The sequence below is a fragment of the Convolutriloba macropyga genome, chromosome 8 (genome assembly GCF_964194025.1).
Source record: "Convolutriloba macropyga chromosome 8, txConMacr16.3, whole genome shotgun sequence".
Classification (NCBI taxonomy): domain Eukaryota; kingdom Metazoa; phylum Xenacoelomorpha; order Acoela; family Convolutidae; genus Convolutriloba; species Convolutriloba macropyga.
In genome coordinates, this window is record NC_134475.1 from 46092558 (window position 1) to 46110835 (window position 18278).

The following is an 18278-nucleotide window of genomic DNA, read 5'->3' on the forward strand; positions in this document are numbered from 1 at the left end:
TTGCCGCTTTTCTTTTCTTGAAATTTTTTATCCAAATTGCTGTAACAATTATTAAAGACCGACAGATGCATAAATTAACTGGAGCATCTGTTAATTTTGGCAAAATTATTTTATATGCCACTTATAATCATTTTTTCACTTTTATTATGACTTCTATCTTTAAAAATGAGACAGCCAATGAAAAACAGCCAAATGATGATGAGCATTTACTATCTGAAATGAAAGAAACAAATTTTAGTCTATATCCACATATTCCGCACCCATTATCTAGTGCAAATAGGAATGAAAACAATGCTGCAAAAGAAGAAAATGGAGAAAATCCTAATTCCCCTGTCTAAACGAACTATAAATAACAAATAATGCAATTAGTTGGTTTTCTATACATAAATTTATATATCTTATCCATAATACACATTTATGTTGTTTACATTTTTCGAAATTAGGCTACAACGCAGACGACGATATGCCTGATCTGGTGGAAACAATTTTGCCGGATACAATTGAGGACCTTATCGGAAAACAACAACAGCAACAACAATTACAGGCTATAGAGTCAGTACCGGGAAAAAGTGTACATAAGCTCTACACCGGGAGATGAGAGAAAAAAATCGACTATTGAAACATGACAGAAGTGACAATTGCCCCAAAGGAGACGCATTTAAGACGGAGACACAATTGCCCCAAAGGAGTTGCATTCTATTTTTAGAAATTAGGCTACGACGCAGACGACGATATGCCTGATCTGGAGGAATTCAGTTGCCAGACATATTTGAGGAACTTATGGGAGAACAAAAACAGCAACAACAAGTACAGGCTACATGATCAGTACCAGGAAAAAGTGTACATAACCTCTACGACGGGAGAAGAGAGAAAAAACCGATAATTTAAACACGACACAAGTGACAATTGCCGCAATGGAAATGCATTTAAGACCTATCATAAAACTATGCCTAATCACGAATATCCTCACTATGAACCAACGACTGGAAAAGCAGAAGTTCAGTGAGGAGAAAACAAGAAGCAGACAATTCCGAGGGCACCCCAAATTGGACTGAGGCCTGCAGTAGAGATTCTTACCCGAAGAAAAAATGTACAAAATCCAATCATATAATTCGAAGCTGAAGACCTATTGCTTGAAAAACATCACGCTTGATAAACAAAATCTAACAGTCTCCTGTCAATTCATTACAGCGGATCAGAGCAACGAACGGGACACTACTTTCGGACTAGAACAAAACTTTCTACCTGAGAAACAGAAGAACGCGAACCTGAACAAAATCAAATTTCTACAGAAAAGAATAATTGAACTGGAGGGATCACAAAATTAATAAACTCATAAACTTTCAAACTTTGTTCTGCCCTTCAAATATTTTTGTCGCTTTAATGTTTCTAAAAATGTGCAGTATATTAACACATAAAATTTTTATAAACCGTTAAGAAATGGAAACAATACATCTAACCTGTTTATCAACTTTACAAATCTCTATTTGGCTAGTTTCGATTAATTGTGTTTTGCCGCCGGATGAGATGTACTAATGTACTAAAAAGAAATAAGTAAAATGTGAAGTTTTATTCCAATATGAAAATGGGAAGTTTTATCCCAAAACGGAAAATGGGATGTTTTATCCAATAATGGTATCTTTTATCCTACTTTTAATAAAATTGGAGTTATCTCACACTTTGTCGCCTATAAATAGGAGACGTTTTTTTTATCCGTTCAGTATTCAAATAGTATTCAAACAGTATCCCAAATATTAAAGTAGAAAAACTACTGCTATTACTTCTCTCCCAGTTGCTACCATTCATGATATCCCTTGTATTGAAATCTTTTATTGTACTTTATTCTTCAACTACCTTTTTTAATAAAATTTTAATGTGCACCTTTTCTTTTATCTTTAGAACATCAAAGCTAAATTTTCTTTGTATACTCCCAATTAGAAGACGAGTATAATTATGATAATCGGTTTTTGTCCAAACCGTCAGCTTTTCTGTAAGGAGCGTCGGTTAGCTCACAAAAAAAAACAAACGTTCTTCTCAAACATCAAATATAATTTTTGCCGTGGGGAAAAAGTGTTTAATTGCAGCTTTAAGCAACAAAGAGTTTTTGAAACGAATGCTTTGAAACTAAAATCCTGTGAAATATAATTATGTGGATTATAAAATTCTGTGAACTATAATTATAACAGTTAGCTTAGCAAGTGATTGTAACACTAGATTGAAAAGACTCAGACTGATGAACATTAACAAATCTGGCAGTCATCATATCACAAGTTAAGAGTACGACGACATGTAAAAGACGTGGCTTCCAATCGATCAAATTTTGTCTGATTTGATGCTAATTTCAGTAGATTACATTCAGCTATGAATATTGTCAGTTCTTTTAAGGTATTTTATGACTAGTTGACATTTCTTGTTCTGTCTACCTCTAAAAATGTTTGTTATTTATTAGAGTTATTAGAGGTGCTTTCAGCGTTAATGTTATTGTACTGATAAAAAATGGAGTTAACAAGGAGAACGCAACAAGATAACTTTGTGACATTGGCATTTATATAAATGTTTAAACTGAACAAAGATCTCAACTCGGGAGTTGCTCAAAAAAGCGGCACCGTTAAACACTCGTAAAGTGTACGCAAAAAAGCAACAACATTTTTCACCTGAAAATAAGTGCTTTTCTAATTGAGACGGCAACATTCAGACATAAATATAGTCAAAGCAATTTCCTACTAATTCAGTTCAGACATAAACTGCTTTTCAGGAGCTGAATATGTCCCTTCAGCGCAATCCTCATTTCATGAGAATTGTAACTCGGATGACGAAAAAGCCAACAAATATGACCCAAATAGTGACTTCCTTGCCAACCAATCACAAAGCATGGAGAAATCCCCCAGACCACTCCTACCCCCAAAATTTCCGCGAAAAACCCAACCCAAGGGCTCTGGAATCCAGAAATCAAAAAATTTTTCAACTGATTCTTTCGCCACAAAGCAGACAATTAATTCCGCAGTTTCACAAGGAAAACCACCGTCTTCAGTTAGTACCTGCACTTTGACTGGCTTGAAAGATTCAACAATTTCAAGGTCAGAAAGTCCAGAGATCAGTTCGGATTTTCAATCGGCGGCAAGTTCGTTACTGCAGCTCTCGGTAACGCCGACAAACGGTCAAAAAGGAGAAGCAATGACAACTAACAGAAGCACAAGAAGCGGCGTGATTGAATTTGAAAAGCCGAGCTCAACGAAGGCCAATTCACAGCATGCAGTGAATAAAGGGAATTTCTTCGGTCAGCACTCAAGCCTCGGTAAAGGATCTCAGCAAGGTTTGTGTCCTTCAGAACAGTTTAATTACAGAATATAATCTGCCCTATAAAGCTGTCCTAAAAAGGATGTCAAACGTCGGAGTTACCGTTTGAAGCATGTAGGAACAGTTGGGTGAAAATTTGTGACGCGAATATGACACCTTTGTGACGGAAGATTAACATGCTTTCTAGGATTTTAGAAGTTATCTCGCAAGAGAATGTATCGGCTTCAATCTTCTTGAAAAAATGATGCAACTTTTTCAAAGTTCTTGAAGAACTCACGAAGATTTTGAATTGAATTCTCTTGCAAGGTTAAGAATTCTGTTGAACGGTATTAATGGTCGTGAAGTTAGAACCCAATCAATTACAACAAATTGATAGTGTTTAAAAGCCGCGTCAGCAATTCCAGGCGGCTATTATTAACAGCGGCGTCAGCAATTCCAGGCGGCTATAATTGCGCTCCTAATTTTTTTACAATTCAAAGAATTTGAATTTGATTGGGGCGCTGTCTTTTTTTAAGATCCGTTCACATATTTTCATGACTTTTGAAGTCAAATTGGAGTAGTGATTTTGGTCGCGCCGAAACAGGAAGTGGAGCAAAAAAGCGAGAGGTTTTCCGGCGTGATCTTTTTGTTCTAATTTTAAAAGAGTGAGAAAACAGTGTTTGAACAAAAATTCGGTTTCTCGCTATTGGTTTTTTGTTCACATGCGACAATTTCCCTTTGATTTTTAATGTTCTTTTTTTAAATTTTTTGGATTAGATTTTTTTCTAAAGCGGTTTGACAATCCATTTATAGTTCATTCTAGGCCTAGTTTTTCTTTGAACTAATTTTCCATTTCTCGCCAGTGGTTTTTTGTTCACAAGCGGCATTTTGACATCAAATTTTTTAAAATAATTTTTAGATTCGATTTTTTTTTAGAAATGGTTTTTCCAATTCACTCATAGTCTGTTCCAGGTCTAGTTTTCTGTTCAGTCAATGAAAATTCTTTGAATTGTACGTCAGGACTTGTCCTGCTATGTTTTTTTACTTCTTCTAAAAGATTTTTGTTTCGTCTCACACTGACTTCTTGGAATTGACTTTTTCAATGACTTCAGTGACTTCTACTGCTTTGCAGTTAAAATTTTTTACGTGATTTCATTTCTGCTTTTAGGTCAATTGCGTAACTTGCCTCACTCAAAAAATGATTTCTGAACTCACTTATGGAACTTTAAATTTTATGATCATTTACTAATTAAAAGTCAATAGTGTGCATCTAAGTAGTGCCAAACTTAAAGGCCCTAATTCCTGTCTGGAGTTTTAATATCAAATATTAATTTTGAAAAACTCCATTAGGGTTTTTTCCTTCTAGAGCAAATTTGTCTCATAAAAATGGCAGTCCGAATCTGACCCAAAAAGTCTAGTGGTCTCTAAAAAAGCTGTCTTTTTTTAAGATCCGTTCACATATTTTCATGATTTTTGAAGTCAAATTGGAGTAGTGATTTTGGTCGCGCCGAAACAGGAAGTGGAGCAAAAAACGAGAGGTTTTCCGGCGTGATCTTTTTGTTCTAATTTTAAAGGAGTGAGAAAACAGTGTTTGAACAAAAATTCGGTTTCTCGCTATTGGTTTTTTGTTCACATGCGACAATTTCCATTTGATTTTTAATGTTCTTTTTTTAAATTTTTTGGATTAGATTTATTCGAAAGCGGTTTCACAATCCATTCATAGTTCATTCTAGGCCTAGTTTTTTCTTTGAACTAATTTTCCATTTCTCGCCAGTGGTTTTTTGTTCACAAGCGGCATTTTGACATCAAATTTTTTAAAATAATTTTTGGATTCGATTTTTTTTAGAAATGGTTTTTCCAATTCACTCATAGTCTGTTCCAGGTCTAGTTTTCTGTTCAGTCAATGAAAATTCTTTGAATTGTACGTCAGGACTTGTCCTGCTATGTTTTTTTACTTCTTCTAAAAGATTTTTGTTTCGTCTCACACTGACTTCTTGGAATTGACTTTTTCAATGACTTCAGTGACTTCTACTGCTTTGCAGTTAAAATTTTTTACGTGATTTCATTTCTGCTTTTAGGTCAATTGCGTAACTTGCCTCACTCAAAAAATGATTTCTGAACTCACTTATGGAACTTTAAATTTTATGATCATTTACTAATTAAAAGTCAATAGTGTGCATCTAAGTAGTGCCAAACTTAAAGGCCCTAATTCCTGTCTTGAGTTTTAATATCAAATATTAATTTTGAAAAACTCCATTAGGTTTTTTTCCTTCTAGAGCAAATGTGTCTCATAAAAATGGTAGTCCGAATCTGACCCAAAAAGTCTTGTGGTCTTTAAAAAAGCTGATGGTTGATCTGTCAATCTTATTTCGTTAGTTGTTTCAATTCATGGTAGGCCACAATCGTCTATCGCGGCTATTTTCCGGCAATCTGCCGCCTATGTTTTTAATTATTATCATGCTGGGTTTTCCCTCCTCAATTTCCATTCCAGGCTATAGACTAGCAGTGGTGGTGTTACTGAATTGTAGCAACTGAAACAAAAAAAAATCTGTAAAAGGAAAATGCGAAGAATGAACTGTAAAATGAAAGCAAGAAAACCTGTGTTTGTACCGTACGTTAGAAGATGATAACAAAACTCCTAACATGTTTGGGCCAGTCAAATTTATTTTGTGTCAGGGTTATTAAAAACTTTTGTCATTAATCGTGGAACTTGCTATAGAGGTTATGCTCTCTGTGGCCAACGTCGTGAACTCAAGTCAAGTGAATTTTCCCGATTTTGTTACTCTTTTATAACTGTGTGTGAAAATTAGTTATAGTAAGCGTATTGAGTTCAATTTATCTTCAAGCTTCGATATCCAAAACTAGTTTTAAGAATGAGTGCTGTTGGAGCTAGAAGAATAGTGACAAAACTTTGTAACTATTCTACGGCATACGAAAATTTGTCCGCGCGTCACTTTTTTCCACATTTTGAAAGATTGATTCTACTCAACTCTGCGAATGCGTCCAGAAGAGTATGTTGATGTTCATTTTCATGCGAAAAAATCACTCGGAATCCGATAATAGGAGATAAAATAGGGTTATAAGTCACTTTGTGTAATTAGATGAAGCGTCGTCATATTCTCTCTATATATGAATCAGTGCAAAATTTTCTGTCAACAAGTTGATACTTGTATGTGTAGTTTCAAAAAAAACTTCTTTAACAATTCGTACAATGTTAATAATATGCTTAAATAGTGTTGCATGTTTAATTTCAAAAAATCTCAAACGACCGGAAAATTTTTAATGTCTATCTTTCTTGCTAATTTATAACATCCTAGACCTCCTAAAAATAGGTATCTGTGCTAAAATAGATATGTTCTTTCTATTTTCTATTTTATAAATTCTTCATGATAAATGCATATTGAGAGAATCGGCTAGTTCTCGCGTGCTCGTTAAAGTAAAACAAAGATTGTTAACAAGATTATTTACTCAAAATGTTTATGATGTGATAAAAGTTAGATAAATTACGCTTGAACAGCTAGTACATGAAAATTACCACAAATTTGTACTGGAGATGAAAGCATGTACGATTCAACTCCAACGCTTTGATTAATTTTTATGTAACACCAACCTAATTAAGAGTTTGTGACAACATAATTCCTTTCTTAACGCCCAGTTTGAGGTCCTTGCTAAAAATTACTCATGATCAGGCCATCTTGAACGGGTCCGATTGGTAAGGGGTGATTTCAAAATTACCCTCACGAGCACAAAACTTGTTATGATAAGTGAATAGAAATCTGTTCATAACTAATTTTGACAGAGGCGAAATTTGATTGATCATGCCTGACTTTATGTGAGGTGAAATCTGATTAAAAACAACACAAACGAACTAAAATCTGTTCGCAGCGTTTCTGAGCATTTAATTCCTGTCCTTAAATACGCAGGTTATATGGTTTTTGTTTTGTTTTTTGTTCTGATTGGTCTTAAAGTTTAATTTTAGCAGGTCATATTTGTTCATACAAAAGGGTACCCTAAATAAAAAATAATAATTAGACAAATACTGGCACAATACAGAGAATTTTTTTTCATTGACTAAACAAAAGACCAGACCTAGAACGGACACTAAATGTATTGCGAAAACCTTAAAGTGGCGCATGCGAACACAGAAACCACAAGCCAGAAAGCGAATTGTTTTTCAAACACCGTTTTTCACTCTACTTTGAAACTGGAGCAAAACAAATTCACGCCACAAAACCACTTTTTCACTCCAGTTACTGTTTTGACGTGACTAAAACCATCACTTCAATTTGACCTCAAAAGTCATTGAAAATTTGTGAATAGATCTTTATAAAAACATAGCCGGAAAAATTCGGGAAACGACTTGATGTAGAAAACTAACTATCCCCTTTGCTTTGATTAATCTCCTGCTTGAATACACAAAAAAAATTTTTTTAAATTAAAAATTTTACTTGAGAAAATTAACTAATAAAAACTGATACGGCATCTAATAACATTTACTTTGAATTGCGACTCCACACAATCTATTGGAAAAAGACATTGTGATACAGAAATACAGTTAGTTAACAACAACCTCTTACCAATAATCGAAGAAAAAATATTTTCCAGAAATATAAAATAAAATTCTCTACAAAACAGTAAAAAGCGACTTCCCAAACGTAAATTCCCAAACTAACAAAACTTGAAGAAATTAGCAATTTCCATTACTTCAATGAAAAAGTCCCCTGACTAGCTTTCCAGTAACACTACATTGTAACAAAACCAATTGAATTGCTCTTAATTAAAAAGGAACAAGTAAAATTTCAGCAAATCATAATGTTGAATGAAATGGGAATAAATCACATAAAACTAGACAAAATGTGGAAGAAAATTACTCAAATTTACTTAGCCTTCGGTTACAAAAACGACTTCAAACAAAATATATATCACAATGACATACAATCAAAAGCGTTAAAACCAACTACTCCAACCAGAAAACTACTAGAGTGCTATCAAGAAATGAAGAAGGCAAAAATTGAAAAAAAAAAAACATTACAACGAGCCAAATTTTTAAAAACAGCTGAAAACTGACAATTAAAAGATAATTTTAGCTTTAAATGGTCAAAAGTGCTTCTGAGCGAAATAATGCCACTTATGACAATTGAGGAAAACAGCTTTCGCTGAAAAAGTTGGTGTTAAAACTAAAAAACTGTTCCAAGAAAGCCGCACGCAATGAATTTTTGTCACACCTATTTTCTCGTTCTCTCTCGAAAAAGCGACTTGAAAAGAAAACATCTCTTTCTCTCTCTCTCTCTCTCTCTCTCTCTCTCTCTCTTTCTCTGTGTCTCTCTCTTCCAGTTCTTCTGCAATTCGACATACACGCTTTTATCACGCCCCTATGTCGTGGATCATAGTTACGTGATGATATTTCCTTTAAATTTTCATATAAATTACTGTAAATTAGCTCATATTCAGATTGTTTTGAAGCAATATTTAGTCCGTGTATCCAACTCAATATTTACTTTTTAAGTTTGGTGAAGGCGAATTAGTATAATTGGTAAATAAATTTATGAGAAGTTATCTAATTGGTGAATTTTTATGCTAATAAATTTCGTGCTTAAACAGATATTGTATATGCTCTCAACTAACATCAAGAAACGTACAAAAACCGGAAATTGCCAAACTTGATAATCAGTGAATTCTTGCGAAGGACCAATACAGCTGGAGGTACATCTCAACAAAATCTACGATGACCAGAACACCGGGGAACTAGTCTGATAAACAGTTGATAGTAAAACTGAGAAAACTCGACAAAGCTCTTGAAACTTCTTATTCTACTTCTGAAAAATTCTATTTATTTTTGGATAAAATAATTGAATGTTGAACTGGAGACATTTTATCAAAAACCTCTAAGTTGTAATAGACTCTGACAGAACTTGAAAATAGCAGTGAAAAGCTATTGTAATACAAGGCAACTAGTTGACATATCACGCATTTGAACCGCTCAATTAAAGGCTATGACTAGCAAATATTATTCAAATTATAACAACTAAAATCGCACTATGAAACAACCATAATAAGGTTTAGTAAAATGGCGATAATTCTAGGTAATTACTCCTAATAATGGCCGCTAAAACACCGAGATAATAACTCTAAAAGTTAGTTCGTAACAACTTTGTGTACACGCATTTCACTTCTGTTTCAAACATATTCCAACAAAATTATCGAAAGAAAAAGTCGCTCCACCAATACTCCTCTTCGAGTCGTAATAAAAAACAGCGCCCCAATACAATTTAATTTCTTTGAATTGTAAAAAAAAGACTTCGAGAAGAACTAAAAGGCATCACTTGATAGATCTTGCGACTTTTTCATGTCCTTTCGAGATTATAGGTTTTGTATAAATATGTACGCAATCCATGTTAACAGCTCGAAAACAATTTTATATTTTTATTACAACATCAATAAAGATCAAATAATTCCAATCAAATTGATGGAAAAAAGATAACTGGATGTTTAAATAGTCTGATTGTCGATAAATGTTGCTGACTGTTGCGCTGAAATGTTTGTTTTCTATTTAGAGGTGACCGGAGGGCACGAAAGGAACGGGCGCAGAGGTAGCCGTCTCAACAATATGGCTGAACAGGGTGGTGAGGGGGGTGAGTCGGTTGTGAGTGATCTATCTGGGATGGAGTACGTTCCAGTGTCCAAATCACCTTACCATAAGAATTGTACTTCCTCTGACGGGGAAGATAATGACGATAATGCACAGGCGATAAAAGGTGCTTAGTCTTCGCAGAGTTTTAATAAAATTGTCTTATAAATTTTTCTTCGAAATTTTGTGTTCTAGATTTTTCCTATGGAGCAGAGCGAAAAGCCTCTGTTGCTCAGAAGAACCATCTAGTTGTGAAAAAAGCGTATGATCATTTCCACTGGTTCCGCTCTTCCACTTCTGCGCGTTGTAGAAAATAAGATTGTCTCAAAATTAGTCTAAACTCTCAATGAGTTTTTTAATTAGTTCACTTCAATCGAATAGCAATAATGAGAGATATACTTGCGCTTTAGTGAAAAGAAACTTCCAAGAGTTAATTTATAATATTAAATACATTAATAACACAATTTCCACAGTTTTCATTCAAAATCAATTTAACCCAATTGCTCACAGTAGCCCAACTGATATTCCAGATTAGAATTTTTTGTCCAAGTGCCAGAATTAACACATTCTCTAAGAGCCTCTCAAAAAATTCTGCCTTGTTAAACAAGCTGAAACTCAATTCCTTTGTTCTTCTCGCCCTGTATGTGTGTGTATCTCTCTTATATGTGTGCTCTTGGAACTCATCAGCGACAGCTATTTGTACTCGGCCTAAATGCTCTCATTGTGAGAAATGACACATTGTTGCGCTTCAAAACTTTCACGATCGGTATGGAGGCGTAGTCTATTACGCACAAAAATCATGGTTATGCTGAATCACGTAAATACTGTTTGTTATACAATCATTGTTCGATTATCAATCGTATTTGGGCAAACAAATTTTCATCCCTCTAGCAAAAAATCTTAATCCACTCATATGACTACGCATACAATAACCCGGACCTGAGTCTCATGATGTTTCAGAACTGAATCCTAAAAAAATTCATTATGATTTTTGCTATGTGCATAGCTCTGATCATGGCACTTATTAGACATTTCATGATAAAATTTAGAGTAAAATTCTGGGTTTCTGCAGAACATTATGAAACTCAGAAACTGTATTTTCCATAATAAAAATTAATTTTCAGTCTGTTTTTGCACTAAACAGCATGAAAAATCCCCACCGGCCGTAATTTCGGAAAAAAATCGATAGGCGATGAAAAAAATGAATTAATTATCATGTGGATATTCACAACAGACTTTAAACATATGCTTATTCTCGACTGTAATTCTAAAGAAGTTTATGTTTTGCACAGTTTTCTACAATTTGATATTGTCAGTTTATATTGTATTCTTTGTTTGGTATTGTGACCATACCATTCCTTGCATCTGACCATGTGCACTGAATTTTGAGCATTCACCTTTGACCTAACACGCTTCAGTCGTCAACTGCAGGGGACACGCTTTAATTAGAACATGTACACGTCGTACTGAAATGGCTGAAGTACTTGGGCAGACGTCTCCAGAATGCCAACCAACATTTGCGTGATCCGTCAGTCATCCAAATGATGCAAACAAATAACAAACAAGGTATTGAAAATAGAATCGAAGGCGCAACAAGAAATTGAATCATAACTAAGAAATCCATAAACATCAGCCGTGAGAGTTTTAAGAAAACATTATAATCACACTTTGTTAAAAGAGTAATAAGAATTAGGTCCAAATGCTCTCAATAAACGTAAAGTGCTGGACTAAATCAAAAAAATTGTCTCCCCAACGCCGCCCCCCCGCCTCTACGGTCAGAAGAAGCCGGGAAAAAATTGCTGAAAACGTCAGAAGTAGCCGGGGAAACGTTAAAAAAAATTGCTAAATAAGTCACAAATAGCCGTGAAAACGTCGAAAAAGCTGCTTAAAACTCCAGAAAAGACCGGGAAAACGTCAAGAAAAAAATTGTTTAAAACGTCAGATATAGTTTAAAACGTCAGTAAAATTCTGGGTTTCTGCAGAACATTATGAACCTCAGAAACTGTATTTTCCATAATAAAAATTAATTTTCAGTCTGTTTTTGCACTAAACAGCATGAAAAATCCCCACCGGCCGTAATTTCGGAAAAAAATCGATAGGCGATGAAAAAAACGAATTAATTATCATGTGGATATTCACAACAGACTTTAAACATATGCTTATTCTCGACTGTATTTCTAAAGAAGTTTATGTTTTGCACAGTTTTCTACAATTTGATATTGTCAGTTTATATTGTATTCTTTGTTTGGTATTGTGACCATACCATTCCTTGCATCTGACCATGTGCACTGAATTTTGAGCATTCACCTTTGACCTAACACGCTTCAGTCGTCAACTGCAAGGGACACGCTTTAATTAGAACATGTACACGTCGTACTGAAATGGCTGAAGAACTTGGGCAGACGTCTCCAGAATGCCAACCAACATCTGCGTGATCCGTCAGTCATCCAAATGATGCAAACAAATAACAAACAAGGTATTGAAAATATAATCGAAGGCGCAACAAGAAATTGAATCATAACTAAGAAATCCATAAACATCAGCCGTGAGAGTTTTAAGAAAACATTATAATCACACTTTGTTAAAAGAGTAATAAGAATTAGGTCCAAATGCTCTCAATAAACGTAAAGTGCTGGACTAAATCAAAAAAACTGTCTCCCCAACCCCCCCCCCCCCCTCTCCCCGCCTCTACGGTCAGAAGAAGCCGGGAAAAATTTGCTGAAAACGTCAGAAGTAGCCGGGGAAACGTTAAAAAAAATTGCTAAATAAGTCAGAAATAGCCGTGAAAACGTCGAAAAAGCTGCTTAAAACTCCAGAAAAAACCGGAAAAACGTCAAGAAAAAAATTGTTTAAAACGTCAGATATAGATTAAAACGTCAGTAAAATTCTGGGTTTCTGCAGAACATTATGAACCTCAGAAACTGTATTTTCCATAAAAAAAATTAATTTTCAGTTTGTTTTTGCACTAAACAGCATGAAAAATCCCCACCGGCCGTAATTTCGGAAAAAAATCGATAGGCAATGAAAAAAATGAATTAATTATCATGTGGATATTCACAACAGACTTTAAACGTATGCTTATTCTCGACTGTAACTCTAAAGAAGTTTATGTTTTGCACAGTTTTCTACAATTTGATATTGTCAGTTTATATTGTATTCTTTGTTTGGGATTGTGACCATACCATTCCTTGCATCTGACCATGTGCACTGAATGTTGAGCATTCACCTTTGACCTAACACGTTTCAGTCGTCAACTGCAGGGGACACGCTTTAATTAGAACATGTACATGTCGTACTGAAATGGCTGAAGAACTTGGGCAGACGTCTCCAGAATGCCAACCAACATCTGCGTGATCCGTCAGTCATCCAAATGATGCAAACAAATAACAAACAAGGTATTGAAAATATAATCGAAGGCGCAACAAGAAATTGAATCATAACTAAGAAATCCATAAACATCAGCCGTGAGAGTTTTAAGAAAACATTATAATCACACTTTGTTAAAAGAGTAATAAGAATTAGGTCCAAATGCTCTCAATAAACGTAAAGTGCTGGACTAAATCAAAAAAACTGTCTCCCCAACCCCCCCCCCCTCCCCGCCTCTACGGTCAGAAGAAGCCGGGAAAAAATTGCTGAAAACGTCAGAAGTAGCCGGGGAAACGTTAAAAAAAATTGCTAAATAAGTCAGAAATAGCCGTGAAAACGTCGAAAAAGCTGCTTAAAACTCCAGAAAAAACCGGAAAAACGTCAAGAAAAAAATTGTTTAAAACGTCAGATATAGATTAAAACGTCAGTAAAATTCTGGGTTTCTGCAGAACATTATGAACCTCAGAAACTGTATTTTCCATAAAAAAAATTAATTTTCAGTTTGTTTTTGCACTAAACAGCATGAAAAATCCCCACCGGCCGTAATTTCGGAAAAAAATCGATAGGCAATGAAAAAAATGAATTAATTATCATGTGGATATTCACAACAGACTTTAAACGTATGCTTATTCTCGACTGTAACTCTAAAGAAGTTTATGTTTTGCACAGTTTTCTACAATTTGATATTGTCAGTTTATATTGTATTCTTTGTTTGGGATTGTGACCATACCATTCCTTGCATCTGACCATGTGCACTGAATGTTGAGCATTCACCTTTGACCTAACACGTTTCAGTCGTCAACTGCAGGGGACACGCTTTAATTAGAACATGTACACGTCGTACTGAAATGGCTGAAGAACTTGGGCAGACGTCTCCAGAATGCCAACCAACATCTGCGTGATCCGTCAGTCATCCAAATGATGCAAACAAATAACAAACAAGGTATTGAAAATAGAATCGAAGGCGCAACAAGAAATTGAATCATAACTAAGAAATCCATAAACATCAGCCGTGAGAGTTTTAAGAAAACATTATAATCACACTTTGTTAAAAGAGTAATAAGAATTAGGTCCAAATGCTCTCAATAAACGTAAAGTGCTGGACTAAATCAAAAAAATTGTCTCCCCAACGCCCCCCCCCCCCCCGCCTCTACGGTCAGAAGAAGCCGGGAAAAAATTGCTGAAAACGTCAGAAGTAGCCGGGGAAACGTTAAAAAAAAATTGCTAAATAAGTCAGAAATAGCCGTGAAAACGTCGAAAAAGCTGCTTAAAACTCCAGAAAAGACCGGGAAAACGTCAAGAAAAAAATTGATTAAAACGTCAGATATAGTTTAAAACGTCAGTAAAATTCTGGGTTTCTGCAGAACATTATGAACCTCAGAAACTGTATTTTCCATAATAAAAATTAATTTTCAGTCTGTTTTTGCACTAAACAGCATGAAAAATCCCCACCGGCCGTAATTTCGGAAAAAAATCGATAGGCGATGAAAAAAATGAATTAATTATCATGTGGATATTCACAACAGACTTTAAACATATGCTTATTCTCGACTGTAATTCTAAAGAAGTTTATGTTTTGTACAGTTTTCTACAATTTGATATTGTCAGTTTATATTGTATTCTTTGTTTGGTAGTGTGACCTTACCATTCCTTGCATCTGACCATGTGCACTGAATTTTGAGCATTCACCTTTGGCCTAACACGCTTCAGTCGTCAACTGCAGGGGACAAGCTTTAATTAGAACAGGTACACGTTGTACTGAAATGGCTGAAGAACTTGGACAGACGTCTCCAGAATGCCAACCAACATCTGCGTGATCCCTCAGTCATCCAAATGATGCAAACAAATAACAAACAAGGTATTGAAAATAGAATCGACGGCGCAACAAGAAATTGAATCATAACTAAGAAATCCATAAACATCAGCCGTGAGAGTTTTAAGAAAACATTATAATCACACTTTGTTAAAAGAGTAATAAGAATTAGGTCCAAATGCTCTCAATAAACGTAAAGTGCTGGACTAAATCAAAAAAATTGTCTCCCCAACGCCCCCCCCCCCCCCCCCCCCCGCCTCTACGGTCAGAAGAAGCCGGGAAAAAATTGCTGAAAACGTCAGAAGTAGCCGGGGAAACGTTAAAAAAAAATTGCTAAATAAGTCAGAAATAGCCGTGAAAACGTCGAAAAAGCTGCTTAAAACTCCAGAAAAGACCGGGAAAACGTCAAGAAAAAAATTGATTAAAACGTCAGATATAGTTTAAAACGTCAGTAAAATTCTGGGTTTCTGCAGAACATTATGAACCTCAGAAACTGTATTTTCCATAATAAAAATTAATTTTCAGTCTGTTTTTGCACTAAACAGCATGAAAAATCCCCACCGGCCGTAATTTCGAAAAAAAATTGAGAGGCGATGAAAAAAATGAATTAATTATCATGTGGATATTCACAACAGACTTTAAACATATGCTTATTCTCGACTGTAATTCTAAAGAAGTTTATGTTTTGCACAGTTTTCTACAATTTGATATTGTCAGTTTATATTGCATTCTTTGTTTGGTATTGTGACCATACCATTCCTTGCATCTGACCATGTGCACTGAATTTTGAGCATTCACCTTTGACCTAACACGCTTCAGTCGTCAACTGCAGGGGACACGCTTTAATTAGGACATGTACACGTCGTACTGAAATGGCTGAAGAACTTGGGCAGACGTCTCCAGAATGCCAACCAACATCTGCGTGATCCGTCAGTCATCCAAATGATGCAAACAAATAACAAACAAGGTATTGAAAATAGAATCGAAGGCGCAACAGGAAATTGAATCATAACTAAGAAATCCATAAACATCAGCCGTGAGAGTTTTAAGAAAACATTATAATCACACTTTGTTAAAAGAGTAATAAGAATTAGGTCCAAATGCTCTCAATAAACGTAAAGTGCTGGACTAAATCAAAAAAATGTCAGATATAGCCGGGGAAACGTCGAGAAAAAAGCTAAAAGCGTCAGAAAAAGCCGGGGAAACAACAGAAAAGGCCGGGGCTCAATCAAACGACATAGACTTGAAAAATTTATGATCAGAGAGCAATATCTGTAACCTTGAATAAGCAGTGGTTACAAAAGCCCGGGCCTTCAACCAGGAAAATTACACTTTAACAATAGAATTATTCAGTCCCCATTTTAAGTTAACTTAATTAATTTGACAAATATTGAATTATTGAAAAAAAAGCCAAAGGAAAAATTGTTCATAAGTTGAGGTTGGCATGCCCAAGATTAGAATCTGTTATAGTTAAAAGCCAACTTTGTTATATTAGATGGTATTTAAGAGAAGTATAAATGTGAGACGTTAACCATGATGTAGTAATTGTTAGTTTACTGATATAACTCATCATACTTTCGGTTTGAAACGTATGTACACACTTTGTAAGAATATCTATTCACATAGATAAACGTCCACCTCACGGCCTCTACCCCACCTGCGTCAAAGTTTGGCAGTGAAATGCGGTGAAAAAAAATAATTTTCACCGCGTATTTCTTAAATGTTTTGGGGGTGAATGCGGTGAATCGCGGTCAATTATTTATTTTCACCGGGATCTCTGTGTTCCTACAAAAAAGACAGTTAAATGCACGGGTTCTAACCTCTTAAATCCTGTATGTCTTCTTATTTCACTGCGAAAACTGTCACTTGTTTCTGTGATTTTTCTTGTGAATTTAAGTAAACGTTGGAAAACAAATGCGGAGAGTTTTTGGAAAAATGCGTTGAATTTGGCGGTGAATTTTTGTAAGAAATGCTGTGAAATGTGGTGAGTTATTATCTTTCACCACATTCACCGCATTACATAAATTTGCCACAAAATTCGATGCAGTGAATTTTTGTAAGAAATGCTGTGACATATTTTTTCACCGTATTCACCGCAATCACCGTATTTCTTACAAAAATTCACCCAAAAACCTCGACCCGGGCACCTCCATCGACAAAAATTGTGACATACCCTTCTAAGAAATTAGGAACATTTGCTATCATTTATCTTGAGAATGCAATTGTAATCATTGCTATCACAACATACCGTTTCACAATATTTATTAGAAGCATGTCTCGAAAACTTGCAAACATCTAATCGAACTTAAAATGCACGTTTTTCTCACAATCAATTGAACATTTGGGAATCTAGTCACGAAACATAAATCTTCTATTGATTGTAAGCAAAAATCATTTTTAGTTTTGAAAGAAACAGTTTTTTTAGGAGCCAATTGTAATCAAGTTTGCGAAGTTGTATGAATGCAAGGTGCAAGTTTTTTTTAGCTATAGTTGGTTCCATACCCTGGTCGAGGTTTTGTGGAGCCTTTCCCACCAATGAAAATTGGGATAAGAGATTGCAACATTTGTTATCGTTGTACAGTTCAGCCCGGGTAGATAATTAATATACTTCAGGTGCACCACCCACAATTCCGAGCTATTCAGGTTCCCAGTATTCGAAGCAACACGCAGACACTCAGACAGAACAGAGTGGTCGGAGGAAGAAACTTCGCTCTTTTGGTTCCAAGCCAACCACTGCCTCCGAGGACCAACAGTCATCTCAATTTGTTCCACCGTCTGTTCCAGCATTAAACATCGGATCCAAGGGATCTGAAGGCAAGCATGTCAGATGAAACCTTTGTCGACTTTTGGGACCTTTGTGGGTTGCGACCCCAGAACTCTCCTAATTGATTGCAATCCTGTGCTCTCCACTGAGCCAACTGGTCCACATTGCGCGAGTCTTACTATGCTCTCTTTTATATTGACCTATAATTTCAAGCTTCATCTTATGATCACAACTTTACTTTCAAAGAGTGCATAACAATTGAATAACGACTTCTGTTAACAAGCTCTTTGATGCGCATGATCAGACCAGACCAGACCAGACAGGAGCATAATGGCTCTCTATCAGACAATAAAAACGTTTCTGGCTTTTGACTGCTGATCAGACATACCATCACACAGACTTTGACCTCTAACCAGACTGTGTGACTCAGA

The 18278-nt window shown here is 35.4% G+C and overlaps 1 protein-coding gene across 1 annotated transcript in view; it reads left to right on the plus strand.

The window, feature by feature from the left end:
* The window catches only part of LOC142344149 (uncharacterized), a 68382-nt gene that overhangs the window by 13879 nt on the left and 36225 nt on the right, over positions 1–18278 (plus strand). Inside the window, exons 2-4 of the mRNA XM_075395675.1 lie at positions 2756–3313; positions 9831–10031; positions 17697–17897. Of these exons, the coding sequence (XP_075251790.1) occupies positions 2756–3313; positions 9831–10031; positions 17697–17897 (960 nt within the window). The remainder of the gene's footprint in view (positions 1–2755; positions 3314–9830; positions 10032–17696; positions 17898–18278) is intronic.